This window comes from Heptranchias perlo, chromosome 6 (genome assembly GCF_035084215.1).
Source record: "Heptranchias perlo isolate sHepPer1 chromosome 6, sHepPer1.hap1, whole genome shotgun sequence".
NCBI lineage: Eukaryota > Metazoa > Chordata > Chondrichthyes > Hexanchiformes > Hexanchidae > Heptranchias > Heptranchias perlo.
The window spans coordinates 13,053,900-13,079,097 of NC_090330.1; the positions used below are offsets into that span (position 1 = coordinate 13,053,900).

Consider the following 25,198-nt stretch of genomic DNA (forward strand, 5'->3'; position numbering starts at 1 on the left):
CTCTGTTCCTGAACCGGCTTTAGATTTGTACATTTAGTTTATATTGCCTCTCCTCTCTTCCTGCTAAAATGTATCACTTCGCACTCTCTGCATTAAGTTTCATCTACCATGTGTCCGCCCATTCCACCAGCCTGTCTATGTCCTCTTGAAGTCTATCACTATCCTCCTCACTGTTTACTACACTTCCAAGTTTTGTGTCATCTGCAAATTTTGAAATTGTGCCCTGTACACCCAAATCCAAGTATACCTTCCTCCAGTCCAAAAAACAATTGTTTTCTTATTCATCATTCTTACCTAGTAAATCATTCTTATCTGGAAAAATACTTCTCAATATTTATAAAGGAGAAATGTTGCCAATTATATATATTTTGGTACGGTCTTTGAGGTACTTTGCCAAAATTGAATCATAGAATCTTACAGCACAGAAGGAGGCTATTCAGCCCATTGTACCTGTGCTGGTTCTTTGAAAGAGCTATCCTATTAGTCCTGCTCCCCCGCTCTCCCCGCCCCCCCCCCCCCCACCCCCACCGCAAGCAAATGTTTCCTTTTTAAGTATATATCCAGTTCTCCTTTGAAAGTTACTATTGAATCTGCTTCAACCAAACATTCTGGTAGTGCATCCCAGGACACCTTAATATGTGTACATTTGTATTATCAGGGAGAGGTTTAGGATAATGTGCATCCTTTTAAAGTAAGGTTTGAACAGAGTTGCTGTCAGTCAGAGTCAATTAGGAATAGATTCTAGACTTTGCTTAAAGCTGCTGACTGTGTCTATATTTACCCCTCTTTTATTTGTTTCTTTTTTGCAGATGTATTTTAAGTGTCCTGAAGATTTCCAGCCTGTTTATCTTCGTAGTCGTTTGCTCAGTAGGTGCTCTGTTTTCCATTACTTCATGTAGAGCTAGCTTTACTTATCTTTCACTCTATGTGGTTGACATGAGTAAAAGTAATTACTATGCACAAATCCAGTAAATTAAGGCCGCTGTTTCGCGGTCTGAGACAGGCATTATAACTCGGGAATGGTGGTTGCTCACTGTATCACTGTATGAAAAACGCTCCTGTGAAGCACCTTGGGACATTTTACTACATTAAAGGCGTTATATAAATGCAAGTTGCTTTTGTTCATCGTACAGTTCAACGAGCAACCAGCAGACGCGAGTTATATTGCCAGCTGCATCTTGTCTGCATGTGGTGTTAACACTGAAGCACCACACATATATATTTGGGAGCATGCACATAACTCCATACCCTAGATGGCTAATTGTTAATGTTAGACTACATAAGGGTGCGTTCCTTCTCTAATAACATTAAGAAGAGTCAAAAGTAAGTTTATGAAGTTCTCACAGGCCTCAACAGGCTTCCTGACCACTTTAAATAAGACGGTTTTACACTGTTGTGAAACCTAAATGTTGTGAGGCTACCTGCTGAAGGGGGTGTCTCAACTCTTGCTTTAGTGCACTTGAGAGGCAGACTGAGTTGTGCTGCCACTTTCCCATTGGTATCCCCCCAAAACCATTTCACATCAACATGAAACTGGCAGTATAATGGCAGCCTAAATAAAGAGGGAGAATTCGACAAACTGTTTTGTTTCATGTACATATTTATTGAGCGGAGGAGAAACTAATTAAAATATGACTTTTAAAAAAACTTGAATCTGTTCTTCTGTGCAACAAATGGGGGCTTCCACACTGTTAACCTCCCTGGAAGTTCAGCTGGCAGACTGTTTTAAAGCTCAGTGCGCTAAGACAACATTTTCATGTAGGTCACCTCTTGGGGTTAGACATTGGCATTTCTGATGGAATGAGAGGGAGCAGTTGGAGTAATGACTACATGTTATGACACTAGATTGATGTGTGTTAGGCCTAGATATCTGATTCAATCCTTCAGCAACAATATAGGTCAGAGTCTGTAGGGAATAAATATGAATCCAACATCCAATCTCAACCATGATTCCAGACCCTGGACTGTAAAAAGATGAAGAGTTAGACATATGCCTAGAAATTACTGTTGGTGATATTAGCCCTCGCTTAATGTATTCGCACAATATTATTTCTTCTGACATTTTAGTGGCATCTAGATAAATGGATTGACATGTATTAAAATAACAGACAGAGGAATCACTGGTGATATTAGCGATTGCTTAATGTGCTTGTATGACATTCCTTTTTCTGCTATTTTAGTGGAAGCTAAATAAATAGGTTAATGCCTGTGTTAAGATAACGAAGGACTGTGTACAATATCACAAAAGCAAAATACCACGGATACTGGAAATCTGAAATACAAACAGAAAATGCTGGAAACACTCAGCAGGTCAGGCACCATTTCTGGAGAGGGAAACAGAGTTAACGTTTTAGGTCGATGACCTTTCATCAGACCGTTCATGAATTACGCATTTGTCCACTAGTATCACCAACAGTGACTTCCCGATTCCAGAAATATTGCTACTTAGTCGATGAGTAATTCAGAGCCTTGATGCCCTTGACAAAACCTTCATTTTCTGCCAATTTTTGTTCCAAGGTTGCTATCTGTCAACCTCTATATGTTTTGCACCAATTGCTCAGGAAGTCTAATGTTGGATAAAAATTAAACTGGGTTACCAGTTTGTTAGTTATTGCAACTATTTTAGTGAAATATTTCTACGGGGGTTTGCTTGTTACCCTCAAAAATTCTTTAATCCATGAGCTGAAATGGAACTGGTTTTCAATTGTTTTATTTTCTTATGGTTCCAGGTTTTATTTAGCTCTTATCCGGACCATGGGAACCCCAGACAAATGGTAGCTGTTTCACCATTTGAAAGCACATGTATCCTTTTCCAATGCAATTATTCCATTGCTTCTGCATAGTGTGTAGCTATTCGTTATGGATGCAGAGCTTTTGTGATAGAACTTTGGTAAAACACGACTCGATTAGTGATTTGGCTCAGAGTTTTATTTAAAATTTATTGATGTCCCTGTCACAAGTTTCAACAAAGGTCCTCGGTTTGAGCAACTTCCCTGTCAAGTTAAAGAAAAAATATGTTTTACTGAACTGGGAAGGTTTGTAATGACAGTTTAGTAACTCCAGCCACCTGAAGTCTGCTCGGGATGGGGGGATTTCTACCTCATGACGTTGCAACACATAACAAGAAGAGAAATCCATACCCTTTGGTTCCCACACAGCAGTGGTCAGTAGATTGTGCTCCTAAGTGGGAACTCTGGCTAACTCTTCAGTTATTTCTCTGCTTCTCAGTTCGTTTATCTTTCCCAAACTGCGCCACACATCATGTGGTGTGTGCACATGGAGGTTCATCGATGATGACTTTTTGAAACTCCCTAACATCATCCACAATCAGTGTAATAGTCATCTGCTCAATGCTGTACTGTATCTCTATACAACTTACTGCAGGACGGAAAAATTGCCAGCCACTGTTTTCCACTGCTCCGTGATGGCCTCAGTAACCAGCCTGCCATCTGCCTGCACCACAGTACAGCAGCTCTGTATCTCAGAATATACCTGGTAGATGAGCCTCTACCTGATAAAGCAATTATGCTGTTTCCATTTTAAAAATATTACTTAAACTGCTAAGGTCATTGAATATACACTGGAGGGGGGGGGGGGGTAATTTCAACTTGCCCCCCCACCCCGGGGCCTAAAACAATTGTTGCGGATGGACAGCCCGTTATAGAAAACCACCCGAGTTTCCTTAACGGAAAATTGGGCGGTTTCCATAGTGGAAAGCCAGTTTTACACTCGGACGGCAAGTTGAAAATCTACAAAAAAGACAAGGCATTTTTGTTTTACACTTATATAAATGATTTGGAAATAGTCACAAAGTAAATGATATCAAACCTTGATGAAAATATCAAATTAGTGGGGATGGGTGACAACCTGCAAGAAAAAGGCAAGATAGCAAGAGCACATAAATAGGTTAGTGGTAATGGCAGTTGCATTTCAACACAGAGTAATGTGAAGTACTACATTTTGGGGGAAAAAAAAGTGAAGGGAAGTGTAGTCAGAATGGAGGAACAGAGGGATCTAGGGTGTAGATACTTAGATCTTCAAAGGTGAGCGTGCAGTTAGAAAAGACCACAAAAACGCAAGTACGATGTTGGGCTTTGTTTAGAGGGGCTTTGTATACAAAAGCAAGGAATGGATGTTAAATTGGCCCGAGACATTGCTAAAGGCATAGTTAGAGTATTGCATGCAGTATAATAAAAAGAGTATTGGAGCCATGGAAAGAGTATGGAGGAGGTTTACTAGAATGCTACCAAGTATGAAAGGTTGTAGTTATGAAGAAAGACTGAAAATTTTGGGCTTTTTCACTGAAAGAGAGATGGCCAAGGGGGAATATAATAGTGGTTTATAAAATTATAAAAAGATTTCAGAGGGTAAATAGTAAAAGATTATTTCCATTGGTTGGCAAATCAGTAACAAGATGGCAAAAACTTAGGATTATCACTTGAAGAACAAAAGAAGCAGTTATAAGGAATTTTTCCGCACATGGCGTTATTAGGACATGGAATGATAAACCGAGCCCTGCAGAATGTCCTTTATGCATTAGTTTAATTGATAGTTTAATTGTTGCCTGATGCAGCAAAGTGACATTTCACTGCATTTTAATTTAAACTGTGAAATAAAGTTGGATCCAATATATTGGCAATTGAAGCAGAGGCTATAATATTGTTTAAAAGGGAACTGGATTAGTATTTGAATAGGAAGAATATAAAAGGAAACAGGGAAAGGGCAGGGCAACAGGCTAAGAATAGATCCAGTTGAAGAGATAGCATCCATGCAGGCGTTAGAGGCCGAATGGCCTCATTCTATTTCTGTAATTGCTATGATTTTATGATTCTAGGTTTGGAGATTTACTGAATAATGAAGCACCACCAAGTTAGGCCTACATAACTCACTTACTCTTCAGACCACTGAGTTCCAGTATTGATTGATAGTTTTAAGACTCTCCTTAAAACCTACCTCTTGGACCAAGCTTTTGAACATAAGAACAAAAAAACATAAGAAATAGGAGCAGAAATAGGCCACACAGCCCCTTTAACCTGCTCTGCCATTCAATAAGACAATGGCTGATCATCTATCTCAACTCCACTTACCCACCCGATCCCCATATTCCTTGATTCCCTTAGAGTCCAAAAATCTATCAATCTCAGCCTTGAATATACTCAACGACTGAGCATCCACAGCCCTTTGGGGTAGAAAATTCCAAATATTCATGATCCTCTGAGTGAAGAAACTCCTCCTCATCTCAGTCCTAAATGTCCGACCCCTTATCTTGAGACTATGCCCCCTAGTTCTAGACTCTCCAGCAGGGGAAACAGCCTCTCAGCATCTACCCTGTCAAGCCCGCTCAGAATCTTGTTTCATTGAGATCACCTCTCATTCTTCTAAACTCCAGAGAGTACAGGTCCATTTTACTCAATCTCTCCTCATAGGACAACCCTCTCATCCCAGGAATCAATCCAGTTAACCTTCATTGCACCGCCTCTCAGGCAAGTATATCCTTCGTTAGATAAGGAGACCAAAACTGTACAGAGTACTCCAGGTGTGGTTTCACCAAAGCCCTGTACAATTGCAGCAAGACTTCCTTAGTTTTGTACTCCAACCTCCTTGCAATAAAGGCTAACATACCATTTGCCTTCGTAATTGCTTGCTGTACCTGCATGGTTACCTGTCCTAATATCTCCTTATGTGGCTCGATGTCAAATTTTGTTTGATAACCCTCCTGTGAAGTGCCTTGGGAAGTTTTACTATGTTAAAGGCACTATATAAATGCAAGTTGTTGTTTATTTTTCAGCAGACCAAGCCCAGTAGTGTCTCCTTTATGCACTTGTTTCACTGGTGGTTTTATTATTGCCTGATGCAGTAAGGTACTGTTTCACTGCATGTGTATTTAAATCATGCAATAAAGTTGGGTCTATGCTGTCATTTTGGTGAACAGAATCTCTTTTGAGTCTATCGCATCAACTCCCAATTTACGAGGGTTTTTTTTAAACATTTTTTTAACTCTGTTTTTGGAAGGGGAGAATTTCCCAGCGGTGTTTTGAAATGATTGAAAGATGATTGAAAGACTGCAAGGCAGAACTATTTTAAAAAGTATTCACAAAATAAAAAAGTGCATTTTGCAGCAGTTTGCCAAAGCAGTGGTTTGTTTTTTAATGTGCGATTCTCGTCACTCAGCACCTGGCCTGTCAAACAGTTATATTTGGGAAACCCAAATTAATTTCACAAGGTGACTGTTTGAAAATCTATATTTGGCTGCAGCAGCCTTCACAACACCGCTGAGGAAACAATCCATAAATAAGATGTTAGATCTCTCCACGGGGATATAAATGTGATGCTCAGTGCCTCCAGTGCTGATGCCTGCGAAGCTTAGAGTGTGATAATTAGGTACATGACGCTGATGGCCTAAGAGCCAGATTTCCAACCCTTTAAGAATTGCTGGCACTAGATAATGTGACTTTTTGTTCCACATGCTACGTAAGGGTTTCCAACTCTGGTTGAACCTATTCCTGGCGGTTTGGTCAAATGACATTCGCTGCAGTCTGCAAATGTTATTGCTTTTACTTTAATGGCTGTGCTTTGCTGAGGGTGTCAATGATGGCCATTGAAGGCTATCATTTTAAACGACCGACCTGAATATGATAGTGCTGAGATTGAACCTCACGGATTGGCAACGCGCATAGACCCAACTTTATTGCATGATTTAAATACACATGCAGCGAAACAGTACCTTACTGCATTAGGCAATAATAAAACCACCAGTGAAACAAGTGCATAAAGGAGACACTACTGGGCTTGGTATATTGGTAACCTGAGACTCTTAATGCTCATCAATGAAGATTCATCGTTGCTGGACTCGTCTTCGGAGCTGGAGACCTCCTCAGTTGGCTCCTGCACCAGGTGCGGATTGTCCTGCTCCTGCCAGCTCATGGCGATAAATCAAGCGAGGCAGGCTGCTGCAGGCATGGTTAATCTCCTCGCGGCTGGTCCCTGCTCCACAGGAAGTGGGGCGAGCCGCCTCACTGGCAAGAATAAGGGCATCGGGGGGATGGGACCAGCGGCCAATTGCCAGGACTATCCCTGCGGGGAATGGCTCAGTCTGGTGATAGACAGCACCACCAGCTCCATGGAGGCAGGTAGGATGGTGCGGGGCGGGGATCGAGAGATCGGGGTGGGAATTGACAGATCAGAGGCGAGTAAATGCGAACTGGATCATGGCAGTACTTTTCTCCCGGGCGCTGTTGCTGGCACCACCAAAAAATTCAGCAGATATGTACATTTTATTTATTTTTCATTTAATATTATATATAATTTTTTCCTTTTATAAATATTGGTTGGGGGAGGGGTCACTACACCAGGTGTTGGGGGCTAGTGGGGCAGGAGGGCGGCCCATGGTACTGGCGGAGGTAGTCATAATGGGAGTAGGGGTCGCGGTCATGGCCGAAGCAAGGAGCTCCTTTTCGGGGTGGGGGAGTGGAAGAAGAGAGGAGATGATGGGTGCAAGTCAGAGCCAGGGGCACAGCTGAATCTGCAGTGAGGGAGCAGTTAGATGGGGGGGGGGGGTGAGGGGGTGAAATCAAAAACAAAACACCTTAAATTTCAAATCTGAAAATTAAGTTTAAAATGACTCGGCTGTGAGAAAAATCTTAGCGTTTTACGTTTTAAAGGCTGACACTCTGGATACCTCCCCCTTTTACCCGCTATTTACCGGAAGGCTTTTACTCATGGAGGCTGCCGCGGCCCTCAGGGGCTAACCGCACCGACAAAGTACTTTCCTCCCAGGTTGCCTCCAAAGTACTTTCCTCCCGGAATTGCCAATTGATCTCCGCCCAGGAGATCAATTGGCAATTCCGGGAGAGTTGGTGATCCTAGCACCGTGCGATGGGAGTGCTGCGATATTGTGCAAAGAAACTAACTTTGTGTTATAGTGCGAGGTTAGCTCGTAGTGTTACAGGTGCATGCAATGCACCAAGATCAGGCACCCCTCCCTCACACTATCACTGTGCTGGGACTCCATTATCAGGCCCTTAGGCCCAATTTAGGCTTATTGATTAACAAGAAGACTTAATTAAATAGGAATTAGCTGATCTGTGATTCTAAGTTTGGACGTCTTTGTTTCAAAACGTTAATATAACACTGAGCCACTGTTAATGTGATGTCTCGCATTCTCACTTCTGTTATTAATTGCAGTAGGATTCTTGTTTAAATGACTTTAACTGTTCCTGTGTCTGGGGCCTGTTTGTATCGATGTCAACTTCCTGCTTTTGGAGCTTTTTTAAAAAAATTGGTGTTGATTGGATGTTTGTGCCGTTGGTTCAACTGACAGCAACCTGTTAAATGCATAGATGCCTTTAAGGGGAAGCTGGATAAACACATGAGGGAGAAAGGATATGCTGATAGGGTCAGATGAAGTAGGGTGGGAGAAGACTCGTGTGGAGCATAAAAACACCAGCATAGGCCAGTTGGGCCGAATGGCCTGTTTCTGTGCTGTAAATTCTGTATAATTCTATGTAACCCCAGAGTAAACCTGCCACGTTAGCTGGATTTAGATGCTGGCAAGACCCATCTTTTGTTAATCAGGTCCTCCCGGCGGGCAGATGTAGCAAATTCGGCGAGTTTACATTGGGCCTTCCGAAGGTTGAGAGAGACTGGCCACTGACAACAGTACGAAGGGCCTGTTAAAAATAAAAAGGACAAAAACTGCAAATGCTGGAAATCTGCAACAGAACATGCTGGAACTGCCCAGCAGATGCAACAGCATCTGTAAAGAGAAAAGCCAGTATTAATGTTTTTGGGGTGTGCAGTTTTCATCCAATCTGAAGGATAAACACGTGAAACATTTAACTTGTCCTTTCCCTTTAACCGATTCTGTTGAAACTAATGAGCGGCCTTTTATAAAAACAAAATACCGCGGATGCTGGAAATCTGAAATAAAAACAGAAAATGCTGGAATACACTCAGCAGGTCGGGCAGCATCTATGGAGAGAGAAACCGAATTAACATTTCAGATTGATGACCTTTCGTCAGGACTGACCTTTTATGTTGGTCTCCTTTTTAATTTGGATTCCAGGAGGAAACGAACCAGCTCCCTGCATTTTATTTTGTTCGATCTGTTTTCTGTAGACAGGGGCAGACCCAGATAAAACAGCAGAATTTAACAGCTTAATTGGCAGGCTCCCGGAATCCGAATTAAATGAAGATCAATATGAAAGCAGCTTGGACGCTTCACACTAATTAATATGGGAAATTGGTATCTCCTGTGGCATGGCAACAAAGATTATAAACCTATTTTTAATACATTAGACAGTTAGCATTTTTGTTGGACTCATTACTGGGTTTTACTGGCAAACAATAATAGATTTGACTGTTGCAGTATGGACTGGGTGATAGGAAGCTTCCTTGTTTGCACCTGACAACAACAACTTGCATTTTTATAGTGCCTCTAACGTAGTAAAACGTCCCAAGGCTCTTTCACAGGAGCGCAATCAATCAAAATTTGACGCCAAGCCGCATGAGATATTAGGACTTGTGACCAAAAGCTTTGTCAAAGAGGTAGGTTTTAAGGAGCGTCTTAAAGGAGAAGAGAGAGGCGGAGAGGTTTAACGAGGGAATTCTAGAGCTTAGGGCCTAGGCAGCTGAAGGCACGCCCGCCAATAGTGGAGTGATGAAAATTGGGGATGCACAAGAGGCCAGAATTGCGCATAATATGGCTGGTACTGTTCATTCGGCTGTTATATTAATAACAAGTGGAGATGGAAACAATGGGCTCTTTATTGGTTCTGCGTCACAGAATATGTACTCATGCACAACTACACACCTTACCTTAAAACAAATATTAATAGACTACACTGACCTATACCCTGTTATCCTGCATTGCCAGGATCATCTGTCCCTGGCCCTCTTCTAGTGTTCTCTTTCCCCTCCTGCATCATGCACACCCACCTGGACTAATCTGGTGACCAGAACAAAACAGTCTTACTGTAATAAGAACAGAAAATGCTGGAAAACACTCAGCAGGTCAGGCAGCATCTGTGGAGAGAGAAACAGAGTTAACGTTTCAGGTCGATGACCTTTCGTCAGAACTGGAAGATTTTATAGATTAAAGTACAGAGCCAGAGAAAGAGAGGAAGGGGAGGAAAGAACAAAGGGGAAGGTCTGTGATAGGGTGAAGGGCAGGGGTGATTAAATGACAAAATGGATGATGGTGCAAGGCAAAATGGACAAGTAAAGAAACAAAAGATTGGGTCCAGAGGAGGTATAAATGGTTACAGCAGAATAGCAGAGGGGAAGGGAAGCACTGAAAATCTGGCAAAGAGGAGAAGGCACCTGTGCTTGGGAATATGGCGGGGAAGGTAGGTAGACCCCAGGTGTATCGATAGGGACCCCAAGCACCATCCCACTCCTACTCCACTCCCAGTGGCTCTGGTGCAGCCATCCTCCATTACCAGCACCTGCTGTCCGACAAAATAGGAATGGTGGTCAAGATCTAAAGTTGTTAGTCTTACTGTAACGTTGCTCTGCTTGAGCTTTTCACAATAATGAGGCTGTTTGTGGCCTTATCTGTTGCATTGTGACATGTCCAATCATAGATTCCAAATAGTTGAGCCTTGATCCTTGGGGGTTGTATCTCTGCAACAAGCCAGTATCCAAATCCAGGCAGGCTGAAAGACTCGCTCTCTGTTTCCTGAGTGCTATCTTTTCTAACCAAGCTCCCTGCTGTTTCTGCATAAGAGTTTGTTGAAAGGGATTTATGTTGGGGAGAGGCTTGGAGGTCATGCATGTGATGTCCTTATGGCAGTTGCCTCCAGCTGCAATACATTATTATATCACTAATTAACCCTAATTGTTTATCAACTCAAGGGTTGACTTCTCCAATGCTCTTCTTGTCTATCTTCACCTCAAAGATCCTCATACTCAGCTTCAAACCCACCCCCAGATTCACTACACCTGATTTCAGCGATCTTCTCCAGCCATAAGCCCCTGCCCAGGCTCTTCATTTGTGTGCGATTGGATTATTTCTTGTTCCTTGAGCGCTCTGGTCGAGCATTGGAGGTCGACCATTCAGTCACTATGCCTCTGCTTTCTGAAATTCTCTGAAAACTAGTTTCCTTTACTACCTCTCTCCCTGCCTGCCTTAATGTCATGTTTGATCGTGAGCTGAGTTTCAAATCCAACATCCAATCTATCGCAGGTGCTCCACCATCCAGTGAGAGCCTTCAGCCGTCTTGATGTCACACACTGGAACCTCTTCCTAAACCATCTCTTACATACCTCATCTCTCCCCACCTTCAAAAGCCTCCTCCTGTTTGACCTTGCACCCCCCCGCCCCAATTTGTGTAATTCTTTGGTACATATTCATAACACTAAAAGTGTTATATAAGTGAAAGTCGCATCCATGACCAATTTAGATAGAGGTGACAACCTACTCCTAATGACAAGCCATTCCAATAAAAAGATCCATCTTTGAACAATTACTATGTGCCGAATGGTATTGAATTGGTTATTTAATATGTTTTGCCGTTATCTCTCACTTTGCTATAGGTGGGACAACTTAAATTGTGCCAGAAGGCTCACCAGTTAGGGTAGTAATGATGGAGGGATCAGAATTGCATGAAGGGACTATTGGTTCTAAATTAATCCTTTGCTAGTGTTGTGATGGTACATACCTTCCTTTGTGATGAGTCCATACCTTCTACAGGCACAACTCATTTGCCAGGTTAGTGTTATTCTGGATGAAAGTTGGCGTCCTGCTAGCCTTCAATAATATCACAAAAATAGCACAAGTAGAAAGGGAAACCTCTAGTGCTGGAAATCTGAAACAACAACAGAAAATGCTGGATGTACACAGTAGATCTGTCAACATCTGTAAAGAGAAAAGGCAGGTTAACTTTTGGGTGTAACCATTCATCAGAACTGTTAATTTGATAAATGTTAATTTGTCTTGTCTCTTTACAGATGCTGCCTGATCTGTGTATTTCCAGCATTTTCTATTTTTATACCTTGAAAACAGTCCGAGCCCATATTCGCTACTTCTCCATGGCTACTTTCAGGCTTTAATCGTTGAATTTTTTTTTGGACAGAGATGAAAGAGCTTTTAGTAAAGAAGGTTTAGGGATTTGAACAGAGATGTTGTCTTTATACTGCCAGTGCCAATGTGGTAATGGCACCATTTGTATAACGGTGCAAACAGGCACCAAGCAGTTACATCGCTCGCTCAAAAACTATAGTAAGGGCTGGGAAAGGAGGGAGAGAAAGCACGACCGGCAGACTCAATCTATGCACAGAAAGAAACCTGACGTGAAAAGACCCTTTGAGATCTTTAATGTCTTGATGAGGCAGCACCAGTGAGATTGTACTGAACCTTTGGCATGGACACTGCCAAAATGCAATATAACAATAGTGTAAGATTAATTACAGACAAATATGGAGCGGGAGAATGCTTTACATGCCACAGCTGAAGGCAACTGCCTCAGCACAGCCATATGCAGGTGAGCTTGATGGGTAAAGCTATGAAACCCGACGGGAATCCTTGTTATAATGTTTGCAAGGCATAACTTATTGCACCATCTGCAAAACTAGAAAGAAATTAATTAGAAACCTATAAATTAAATCACCTGGGTGAAATTTTGATTGACAGCATAACTACACGCTAACTGATATTTAATGTGAAGTGAGATATTTTGTTCTTAAGGTAACTCTGGTTGACTTAAGAGATATATTGGTTTCTAGTAGATAGTGATAATGCCAACCCTATTCAAACAGCACCTATACTTTGACACCCCCAGCAGCAGAAAGGTATCAGTGCTGTAGATTGTGAGTGGTGTGTATCGGAGTACCATACGCAGTGCCACAGAGTGGAGTCGGACTCGGATTTGATTTCTCTCTCCTGTTGAGTTCATCGCCTGTATTCTGTGTCGAGGCAGGGGCCAGACACCTCGGGGTGGGGTGGTGGTAATGAAATTAAAGGGGCATCTCTCCTGGGCTACTTCCTGCATGTTCTGGTGGGGGGATATTTAAACTGGATTTTGGAAGGCGTAAGAAGGAAATCTTGGAGGTGCCATATTTTGGATGAGATGTTAAACTGAGGCCCTGTCTGCTCTCCGGTGAACATAAAAGATCCCATGACACTATTTGAAGAAGAGCAGGAGAGTTGTTCTTGGTGTCCTGACCAATATTTGTGTTTCAACCAACATCACTTAAACAGGTTATCTGGTCATTTGCCTCATTGCTACATGTGGGACCTTGCTATGTGCAAATTGGCTGCCGCATCTCCCTACAGTGACTACACTTCAAAAAGTACTTCACTGGCTCTGAAGTGCTTTAGGATGACCTGAAAGGTGCTAGGTAAATGCAAGGTCGTTCATTCGTTCTTCCACCAAAGTTATGGGGGATGAACGGACGAGCTCTTGCAAAAAGCGACCAGAGGAATCCTTTCAGTGTGCTTGAAGGTGACATTGAGCGCAAAAAGGGGAATAGATCATTTTAACAAGAGTTGAAATGGCCCTAAATGGGTTTCTTGGTTTGCGGGATCATACGGAGCATTTGAGTCTCTTCCAGCCCACCATATTCCTAGTCATCACTTGTTTTATGTCCAACACCTCTTTCCAGATGATTTCATTATATTGTTACATAAAATGGGAAACACTCTATGTGATCATGTTTAAAAGGGGATATAATGGATTTAACTTTTTTGCCCTTTTATGATGCCTACAACAAGAGAGCAACCTTTATCGTTCTTTAATGAGGTATGACTTTTCATACAAAACATATACTGCTCAGGGCAATTCAATGGTTCTACTTTTTTGCATTTACTTAGTTTACACTGGAAAATGGCTTCTAAGTAGGTTATGAATATCCTTTAGGTTTAATGGATGATTCAAAATGATATTTTTTTCTTTCACTAAATGTAGGTAATTTGAGGTAAGCATCCCTTATTTCTGTCCTGCACAGTACCACTATTATATATTTAAAATAAAGTCCTGAAAATAAACAGATCTGTCAACATTTGAAAAAGAGAAGAGATAGGTTAATGTTAATCTAGTTCTTTTTTCAGATGCTGACAAGCCCTGCTGTGTATGTTCTGCATTTCTGTCTTTATTTCAGAATTCCGGCAGTTGCAGTTTTTTCCTCCTTTATCGCCTCTATTATATTATTAAAATATGTACTAGAGTTCAGGACTTGCGCACATAATCTAGGACGACAGTTCAGTGTAGTGCTGAGGGAGTCTGGGCAGGAGAGGCTGCAACTTTCTTCATGGGCCCCGGAAGACCACTCCTCCTCCAGGCCCCGCAAAGGAAAGTTTTAGACATCCCTGAAGGGCCCCTTCTGTCTGCAGACTGACCTCTGCCTAGCAGGAAAACCGGCGGTGATTTCCCCGCTCAGGCCCTGGTTAAAATTACTTTAGGATCCTATTGAAATAATAGTACCTTGATTCGCATAAATCTATGAAGCTCCCAATGGGCACCTCATCCGCCTGCAAAACCCTGCAGCTTAATATCGAAAATGGTCAGGATCTGAGTGGGTAAGTAACCTGCTCGGTTTTAATTGCCCACCCGCCCATATTTCCGACCCCCTAATAGCAACGATGACAGATTAAACCCAACGGGAACTGCAACATGAGAAGAATATCAATATTTCAATAATCAAAAAATCTTGTCTTAGCAATTTAAAAGACAACAAGGCCAATGGAATGTTGGCCTTTATCTCCAGAGGGCTGGAATACAAAGGGGTGGAAGTTATGTTACATCTGTACAGAGCTCTGGTTAGACCCCATCTGGAGTACTGCATTCAGTTCTGGGTAAATCCTCATGAAGGATATATTGGCCATGGAGGAGGTGCAGCACAGATTCATAGAATTACATCGAATGTATAGCACAGAAACAGGCCATTCAGCCCAATAGATCCATGCTGGTGTTTATGCTCCACATGACCCTCCTCCCTCCCTGCTTCATCTAACCGTATCAGCATATCCTTCTATTCCTTTCTCCCTCATGTGTTTATCTAACTTCCCCTTAAATGCATCTATGTTAGTCGCCTCAACTACTCCTTGTGGTAACGAGTTCCACATTCCAACCACTCTATGGGTGAAGAAGTTTCTCCTGAATTCCCTTTTGGATTTATTAGTGACTGTCTTATATTCATGGCACCTAGTTCTGGTCTCCCCTGCAGGTGGAAACACCTTCGCTGTCTACCCTAGCAAACCCTTTCATAATCTTAAAGACCTCTATCAGGTCACCCCCAGCCTTCTCTTTTCCAGAGAAAAGAGCCCCATCCTGCTCAATCTTTCCTGATAGGTATAACCTCTCAGTTCTGGTATCATCCTAGTAAATCTTTTTTGCACCTTCTCCAGTGCCTCTGTATCCTTTTTAAAATATGGAGACCAGAACTGTTCACAGTGCTCCAAATATGGTCCAACCAAGGCTCTATACAAGTTTAACATAACTTCTCTGCTTTTCAATTCTATCCCTTTAGAAATGAATCCCAATGCTTGGTTTGCTTTTTTTAAATGGCCTTATTAACCTGCGTCGCTACTTTTAGTGATTTGTATGTCTGATTCGCCAGAATAATACTGGGGATAAAAGGATTAAATTATGAGGACATATTGCACAGACTAGGCTTGTATTCCCTTGAATATAGAAGATTAAGGGGTGATCTAATTGAAGTGTTTAAGATGATTAAAGGATTTGATAGGATAGATAGAGAGAAACTATTTCCTCTGGTGGGAGTCCTGAACAAGCGGGCATAACCTTAAAATTAGAGCTAGGCCGTTCAGGGGTGATATCAGAACGCACATCTTCACACAAAGGGTAGTGGAAATCTGAAACTCTCTCTCCCAAAAAGCTGTCAAGGTTGGGGGTCAATTGAAAATTTCAAAACTGAGTTTGATAAGATTTTTGTTAGGCAAGGGCACTAAGGGTTACGGAACCAAGGCAGGGAGATGGAGTTAATCAGCCATGATCTAATTGAATGTCGGAACAGGCTGGAGGGACTGAATGGCCTACTCCTGTTCCTATGTTTCTAAGCTATAGAGCTATATGTTTGGGTCAGTGTTGGCTCAATGATATTAATCTTGCCTCTGGTTCAGGTACTGGGTTCAAGCCCCATATCAGACACAATGAGCACATAATCTAGGCTGACACTTCAGTGTAGTACTGAGGTTCCATCTTTTGGATGACCGTTAAACTGGGGCCCCATCTGCCCTCTCAGATGGACGTAGAATTACAGAATCACGTAGCACAGAAGGAGGCCATTAAGCCCATCATACCTGTGGCAGCTCTTTGAAAGACCTATCCAATTTGTCCCTTTCCCCATAGCCCTGCAAATTTCTTCTTTTCAAGTATACATCCAATTCCTTTTGAAAGTCAGTTTAGAATCTGCTTCCAACATCCTTTCAGGCAGTGCATTCCAGATTATAACAACTCGCTGAGTAAAAAAAATTCTCTTCACCTCCCCTCTGGTTCTTCTGCCAATGATCTTAAATCTGTGTCCTCTGGTTACTGGCCATCCTGCCAGTGGAAACAGTTTCTCCTTATTTACCCTATTAAAACCCCATATAATTGTGAACACCTCTATTAAATCTCCCCATAACCTTCTTTGCTCTAAGGAGAACAATCCGAGTTTCTCTAGTCTCTCCACATAATTAAAGTCCCTCATCCCTGGTACCATTCTGGTAAATCTCCTCTTGTGTAAATTACGTTCGTCTAGTTAAAGCAGGAATTCTTTCTACAACAAGACAGCCACCTTCAGTAGCAACTAGATGACATCTTAGATGTATTCAGGTGAAAAACCCACAAGGGACTGCCAGAAAACTATCTCTGATATCTCCATCCAGCTTCAGCTGACAGCATCTGAGGATCATGATGGGAAATGGCCACCTCTCCATTTGAACCATCTGCCCCCGGTTGTTGGGCAGGGGCAGGAACTGGCAGTCGTCAGGCAGGCAGCGACGGAAATGGCATCGGAGTCTTAATTGCATCACCCAACCCCTACCAACACATGTATGTGTGAGGCTCCTGGCTGTTTTTGATGGGACCTCTGGCTGTCAAGGTGCTGGTCTACCTGATAATTGAAACGGACTGCCCGCCGCTTGACTTTGACTCCACCACTGCCCCGTTTTTTAAGCGCAAATGTGGAGAGATTGAGAGCGAGCAATCACATAGATTTCAAGTTACAAAATGTGGTTATGCTTTCTACTTTGGCACTGCAGTTAATGCTCATAGTTGTTTATATTGGCACTCAAGGATGATGTGAATTATTACAATGTCAGGAGGTTTCATTAGCATACTACTTTGGCCTGAACCTCATTGATATATTTAAGAACAGACTCGCAGGTCAAAATCGACTTATTTATGATAATGAAAATATCTTGCGGTAAAGAATATGGCTGCCAATTTTTATTTGTTTTACTAACTATTAAATTTATCTTTGATACGTTGTAAGCTCTGTTTCTCGAACAGCTGGTTATATTTCACACATTAGTTTGGGGGTTGGTATTCGTGTATCAGGTGTTTACCATCTATTCTGTTTGAATTACAGAAATTAAAGGCATAATTGCCAAGTGGCTATTAGATAAAGGATGTACGTTCTTTATTCATTTGTTCAAGGGCACCCATTAATAAAGCATATTCGGGTCTCACAGTTGCCAAATTATTTTATGGACCACAGATGCTTTTCTGCCTCCTTTTTCTTTTGCAAATTTACATGGAACTGGGCCGTCTTCCAATTAGAGTGGTGAAAATAGCCTCCTGTTTATTGTAAATTTGGTGAGTTTTAACTATAGACATGTCTGATTACTTTTTGCACTGTGCTAGTTATTAGAATAAATTGGACAGCGAGGCACCAGCCAGCCAGAGAGATGTTTGCTGCACTTGAGGCAGTTCTGATTTCATCCCTGAAAGACTGCGATAAAAAGACAACTGATGGACCAGAATTTATTGTCAAAGTAACAGTGAGGCTAATGGCCCTCACAGTTATTTATGTGCAAATCGGACAGTAACTTCAGGCGAGGGCAAATGTGTAGTTAAACGCGAAAATCCGGAAGTTGCTGTCCGAGATGCGCTGTTCTGCTGTCAGCTGACTCATCATTCAAATACATTGAATGGCTTGAATTTCCTGTACTTATGTGGTAGATTACGAACTAAACTCGCCACAGGAAGGTAGGGCTTGTCCATTCCAGTCTAAGCACCTTTTAACGACTTGATGAGGGTTAATTACTGCCCAACAACCTGAAAATTAACTTTTACAAGTGTGGAGTCTCATTCCTTCAGCTTTTAATTGATGTTGGAGAGTTTTAAAAAAAAATAGTAAATTTAAATAAAACATTTTTAACTTTTTCTCTCTGTCTCTTTTTTTCTCTCTTAATCCAATCTTTCTTTCCCTCTATTTATTTTGCTTACTGTACCTGATTAGACATTGAATTCACTATTCCAACTTACATTTCCTGGTTCAGACTGCGTTGCTCATTAACGATTCTTCAATCTGATTTGTTAATGAGATACACAGTTGCTTGCTCTGTTCACACAGGTTCCAGATGCTCTGTAGAGGGCGCCACACTGTTTGGATCCCTAACTTACAGTAACTTCCAGCGCAAAAGCTCATGGACAATATATTCGCAAGGGCAAATCTAATGGATGGCGGGCGCTGTTCATTTGCTGATCACAGTAAATTCTGACCCAACAGATATAAGTACATGTACCTGCATCCACCTGTTGATATAAGAACATAAGAACATAAGAAATAGGAGCAGGAGTAGGCCAATCGCCCCTCGAGCCTGCTCCACCATTCAATAAGGTCATGGCTGATCTGATCCTAACCTCAAATCTAAATTCATGTCCAATTTCCTGCCCGCTCCCCGTAACCCCTAATTCCCTTTACTTCTCGGAAACTGTCTATTTCTGTTTTAAATTTATTTAATGATGTAGCTTCCACAGCTTCCTGGGGCAGCAAATTCCACAGACCTACTACCCTCTGAGTGAAGAAGTTTCTCCTCATCTCAGTTTTGAAAGAGCAGCCCCTTATTCTAAGATTATGCCCCCAGTTCTAGTTTCACCCATCCTTGGGAACATCCTTACCACATCCACCTGATCAAGCCCCTTCACAATCTTATATGTTTCAATAAGATCGCCTCTCATTCTTCTGAACTCCAATGAGTAGAGTCCCAATCTACTCAACCTCTCCTCATATGTCCACCCCCTCATCCCCGGGATTAACCGAGTGAACCTTCTTTGTACTGCCTCGAGAGCAAGTATGTCTTCTCTTAAGTATGGAGACCAAAACTGTATGCAGTATTCCAGGTGCGGTCTCACCAATACCTTAAATAACTGCAGCAATACCTGTTGATCTAAATTACTGACTAAAAGATATGACAACGCGTAACTTGTGAAAGGGGCAAAAGGTTCAATGGGCTAATGAATTGGGGTGGGGGGGGGGGAGGGATGGTGTCAGGAAAGGTCATCCTTTTGTCTTAATTAATAAATCTACTTCCTGACAAAGGCAGTCTTTTGTTTCCAAATTAGACATTTGTCGTGGTTTTTACACATTTGTAAAATGGCCCAAATCTTTGGGATCGAACCTGTGGGGAGGTTTTAAAAACTGGATCATATCCTAATGGTATGAAGGAACGCATAAATTTGTCGTAACTTCTTCAGGCTTCTGAAGCTTTTGCACTTCATCATGTTAAGTGAGGTTTCTGTGACCCACACGCAACGTAATGAAGTCAGTAATTTGTTATAGCAACGCACACCATTTGTTATTTGTTAGCTCCCCGCTAGCCTTACGTTATCTGAAGAAAGGCTTTGTTAATAAATCTCTGCAGGTGGTGGCATATTCCAATAATGCGAGATAGTGTTTGGTGACCTTCAAACACTTCCAACAAGATCGGCAAATTATATTTTTCAAAGCAGCATTTTATTTTTTGCTCTGTTGCTGTGGCACTCTCAATCGTTTTCACAGTGTTCCTGTCGAGAACATTATGTGGTCATGAGCGTCGTCTGCCAACAGCACGTTTCATAATCCCCTTCATTATGAATAAATCTGAAATAAAATCTATTTGTCTTAAGGTTCACGGTGCCAGTAATTGCTCCAGGGTAGTGTGGGGTCATGTTCAGGTCATGTAGTTCTGACTGTTTGGACATTTACCTGTTAAAAATAGATTTCAGGAGTGGCGCAGCCCTTCACTGCAGCTTGTAGCTTCACTGCTTCACAAAGTGCTTCACAAAATGTCTCTGGAAAATAGCAGTAATCGAGGACAATTACAATGAATGCTGTGGAATCTATTATATAAAAAATATAAATGCATGCACTGTTCACATATAATTAACTGCATTATAAAAACCTTTCCTTTCCTCTCCATAGCAAATCATCATATTTGTTGAATAGTGGACGGTTTGGAGGGTGTCAGCCAGTAATAGGCTAATTGAGAGAGATTTCAGATCATTAAGGGTAGACATTCATCTGTGTGCTATTTTTAACCAGTTGGCTAATGCATTCGAGTGAACTTGCAGTTTTAACCCAAATAGGTTAATGACTTCATTAAAATAGCGAGCAGAAGAATTTCAACACTTTAACTGGTATGTTAAAGATAGGATAAAAAACCCTTTGTGCTGAACTTGTACAATCGAGTGTAGTCCTAAAACTGTTCCTGCCTTATCACTGCTGATTTGAGCAACAATTTTATTGCTACATTATTGATTTATCAATTAACAGATGCTTTTGGGGTATATTTTTAACTTGCCGTTTGGGGTAAAACTGGTGTTGTGGAATTGGACACCTGTTATGGAAACTGCCCGATTTTCATATCGATTGAAGTGCCAGTTTTACATTGAGCACCAAGTTGAAAATCTACCCCTTTGAGATATCTGAGAGCTACTTCCAGTCTCTGTGTTTTTGGATTTGAGCTCTGAAGAGTAAATCTTTGGGACTATTCAGATGGCGATGCATCCCTATTGATGCAAGATGCCTTTTGTACTCTACTCTCAGTATTCATAGAATCATAGACTGATACAGCATGGAAGGAAGACATTTGGTCCATCGTGCCTGTGCCTGCTCTTTGAAAGAGCTATCCAATTAGTCCCACTCCCCTGCCCAATCCCCATAGCCCTGCAAATTTTTCCCCTTCAAGTATTTATCCAATTCCCTTTTTGTAATGACGTTACATAAGAACATAATAAAAGTCAAGGATAAGAAAAGACCATTTGGCTCACTGACACTCACTGACACTCACCCCCCTAGTAGCCAGACAGCCCTTTAACAGCATTTGCTGCATTTTGAACACCCGTAAAGTCTGTAGCACAGAAGTTCTAGGGTTCCTGTCTTTACCAGTGGAAGTCCAGTGGAGTACTTAGGCCTGCAGCCTAAGACGTAGACACTGTTCCAAATTGCAGGGATGGAGTCATTTTGATAATTGGGGCAGGCAGCCTACAGCTGCATAGGTGCATCAGGGATGCCACCCTGTGAAACATGGAGTAATACCCAGTCACTCAGATAGGTGAACCCTGAGGCCCAGGAAGGGGTGAAGAAATATTACTCCACTTTTTCTTCTGCTTCTATAGGACAACTGGCCATCTTTTGGAAGTTAATCATAGAATCATAGAAAGGTTACAGCACAGAAGGAGGCCATTTGGCCCATCGAGTCCGTGCCGGCTCTGTGCAAGAACAATCCAGCTAGTCCCACTCCCCTGACCTATCCCCATAGCCCTGCAATTTTTTTTCCTTTCAAGTACTTATCCAGTTCCCTTTTGAAGGCCATGATTGAATCTGCCTCCACCACCCCTTTGAACAGTGCATTCCAGATCCTAACTACTCGCTGTGTAAAAAAGTTTTTCCTCATGTCATAGGAACGTAGGAACATAGGAACAGGAGTAGGCCATTCAGCCCCTCGTGCCTGCTCCGCCATTTGATAAGATCATGGCTGATCTGTGATCTAGCTCCATATACCTGCCTTTGGCCCATATCCCTTAATACCTTTGGTTGCCAAAAAGCTACCTATCTCACATTTAAATTTAGCAATTGAGCTAGTATCAATTGCTGTTTGCGGAAGAGAGTTCTAAACTTCTACCACCCTTTGTGTGTAGAAATGTTTTCTAATCTCGCTCCTGAAAGGTCTGGCTCTAATTTTTAGACTGTGCCCCCTACTCCTAGAATCCCCAACCAGCGGAAATAGTTTCTCTCTATCCACCCTATCTGTTCCCCTTAATATCTTATAAACTTCGATCACCTTTGATTCTTTTGCCAATCACCTTAAATCTTTGTTCTCTGGTTCTTGACCCTTCAGCCAATGGGAACAGTTTCTCTCCACCTACTCTGTCTTGACACTTCATGATTTTGAATACCTCTATCAAATCTCCTCGCAACCGTCTCTGTTCCAAGGAGAACATCCCCAGCTTCTCCAGTCAATCCACATAACTGAAGTCCCTCATCCCTGGAATCATTCCAGCAAATCTCTAATCTACCCTCTCTACGGCCTTCACATCTTTCCTAAAGTGCGGTGCCCAGAACTGGACACAATACTTCAGTTGAGGCCGAACCAGTGTTTTATAAAGGTTCATCATGACTTCCATACTTTTGTGCTTTCTGCCTCTATTTATAAAGCCCAGGATCCTGTATGCTTTTTTAACTGCTTTCTCAATCTGCCCTGCCACCTTCAATGATTTGTGTACATATTACCCCAGATCTCTCTGTTCCTGTACACCTTTTAGAGTTGTGCCTTCTAGTTTATAGTACTCTCCAGTACTGCAATTTTCTCCTTAATCAATTTGGCACCCCTCCTCCTTTCTTCCCTTCCCTATCTTTCCTGAACACCTTGTATCCAGGAATATTTAGTACCCAATCCTGCCCTTTTTTGAGCCAGGTCTCCGTTATCGCCACAATATCTTATTCCCATGTGGCTATTTGCGCCTGCAGCTCACCAACCTTGTTTACCACGCTTCATGCGTTTACACACATGCACTGCAAACCAGTCTTAGACTTTCTTGTACTCTCTCTTAGTCTGATCTCACCTAATACTGTATTATATTTTAAACTCTTATTTTGAACATGGAAAAATAAATTGCTTAGAAAAAATATTGGATCAAAAATTTTCAGATCAAAAATGTTCAGAAAGTATTTTGAACAGTTTGTGGAGGGGTAGCCACTCCAGGTTGTGCAGTTAGAGTGGTTCCAGCTCACTGCCACAGTTAATAGAAGAATCCACTTAAAAATGTGCCCGGAGTCACAGCAAAGGGGTTACACACAAATGTTACAGGTAGATGTGGACACATTTAAAACGTGAAATCTCACAGGTGTTTACATAGGACTTTTCAGTGGAAGATGTGACTAATATATCAATTTTACTTATAGAGTGAGTGAGATATGGATAAAATTTAACAAGGTCAGACTTAAATATTTTCTGTTTCGGCTGTTGAAGTTGAGTTTGTTTTTTAAACCTTTACTAATAGTTCATCTCCTTTACATTTGGAATAATTCTTGTTACACTTCTTTGTATGTTCTCCAATGCTTACATATCCATTAGTGTCACCTAACTAATGCGCTCTATAACGGCAGCATAACCCCATCATAATATTTACCTTTGCAACCTACTGACCCTGATATCTTTTGATTTGTCTCAAAAATGAAGATCAGCCATGAAATTTGTGAATATACAAAATAAAAACAGCACATGCTGGATGTATGCATCTAAGATTTAAAAAAAATGAACAGTGTAATTTTCCTCTGTGACGCTTCATCAGAATGGTTTGATGAAGGACTCTTGTTTATAACTTTGCTAGAAATACTGACCAGACAAAATCTTCACGAATGCATTATTATGTTGCTGTACTTAGTGACCAGGACAATTCTTACTCCATTTTAAGGTTAAGCGGTGGTTATTAAGATTACTGTATTGGTGGTGGTGTCTTATTTTCCAATGATGCTGTTATAATCCTTGATTAAAATCGGCTTCAGTCTTAAACCTCACAAATTTTGGGGACAGTGTTCTTCTCAAACTAGAAATCGCAGGACCGTTTGCTGAACAGGTTCGCAGGAATTCAGAGGAGTACGTCAACATTCAAGTTGAACGGATCGGAGATGGCGGCACAGGAAGGAGGCGCCGTCAGCAGGTCCCAATATCTCGAAACACTGATTTTATTTCCCTTTAAAGATTGGGAGCTATGTGACTTTCAAGTATACCCCTGGTCCAGCTGGTCCTACCATGTTCTGGTTTGCCTGCACTGACCAACATTGCATTTGTTCCTGTGCAGTGAAATTACAGCCGTAACAGGGTAACAGAAGTACAATCCAAACCGAAACAAATTGTAGATGACCGAACCACAATATCAACAATTTTCTCATCATCTTTGTGGCCTCCTGCTCTCCCACTACTCACTGATCTGTACTTAAATAGGTGGGCAGAAACCCTACTCCTTAGCCTCTGGTGATGCTGTCTTTGATCTGGGCACAAGGAAGTACATGAGAGCAGGGTAGCTTGACTTATCTACTTGGCACCTGTCCCTGGCTGCATGGGCGAAATTAGTGATCAGCTGTGGGGAGTCACAGGTCAAATCATGCCATTTCGTTCCGTAGGACAATGTGTTGGGAGCGTCTTTTATTTATCATCCCATTTTTTCCCCCTATTGAACCGCAATTAAAAGTCATTAGTGCAAAAGCTATTCATTCGCACCCAATGCCCTGTCAGGTATTAGCTCATCATTAGGTTTTAATTTTGTTTACGGTTACTCTTAAAAACAATAATTAGGAAGGGCAAGTACAAGATTGAGAAATATTGGCATGTAGGGAAACTCGGTGATTTGAATCATGATGATCTTTTGTTCTATGCTTTTCACAGTTAGTGCACAATTGGACCATACCATTAAATCCACAAAGAAATCAACTCCTCAAGACAAAGACTTTTGAGGTGGCTAGCAGGTAACACTTTTTCTGAGTTCATCGTTATTTAAGTAAGTTTATATTTATTTTTGTGGAGCCAGAAGGAGCAGGAGTGGTCTTCCGGGCTGCACAAAAATAACCTGGGCCGCTGCTGCACTGGGAAACTCCCCCGCAATATGAGCAACCCCCCGCCCCCCCAACATACCTTTCTCCAGGCCAGGCCGGCCTCCGGATATTGTGCCAGCCCAGAGCTGAGGGGCTGCTGTGGGTGCCCATCTTCTGTCCGCAATCCTCCGGCTTTGTACTAATGAGACCCGGCCCGCAAAATGGACTGGTCCTCCCATGG

General features: G+C 41.9%; 1 protein-coding gene across 1 annotated transcript in view; it reads left to right on the forward strand.

Annotated features, from left to right (window-relative positions):
• oca2 (oculocutaneous albinism II) overlaps positions 1 to 25,198 on the forward strand; it is a 386,742-nt gene that overhangs the window by 70,603 nt on the left and 290,941 nt on the right. Inside the window, exons 4-7 of the mRNA XM_067985374.1 lie at positions 810 to 867; positions 2,730 to 2,802; positions 23,932 to 24,086; positions 24,812 to 24,891. Of these exons, the coding sequence (XP_067841475.1) occupies positions 810 to 867; positions 2,730 to 2,802; positions 23,932 to 24,086; positions 24,812 to 24,891 (366 nt within the window). The remainder of the gene's footprint in view (positions 1 to 809; positions 868 to 2,729; positions 2,803 to 23,931; positions 24,087 to 24,811; positions 24,892 to 25,198) is intronic.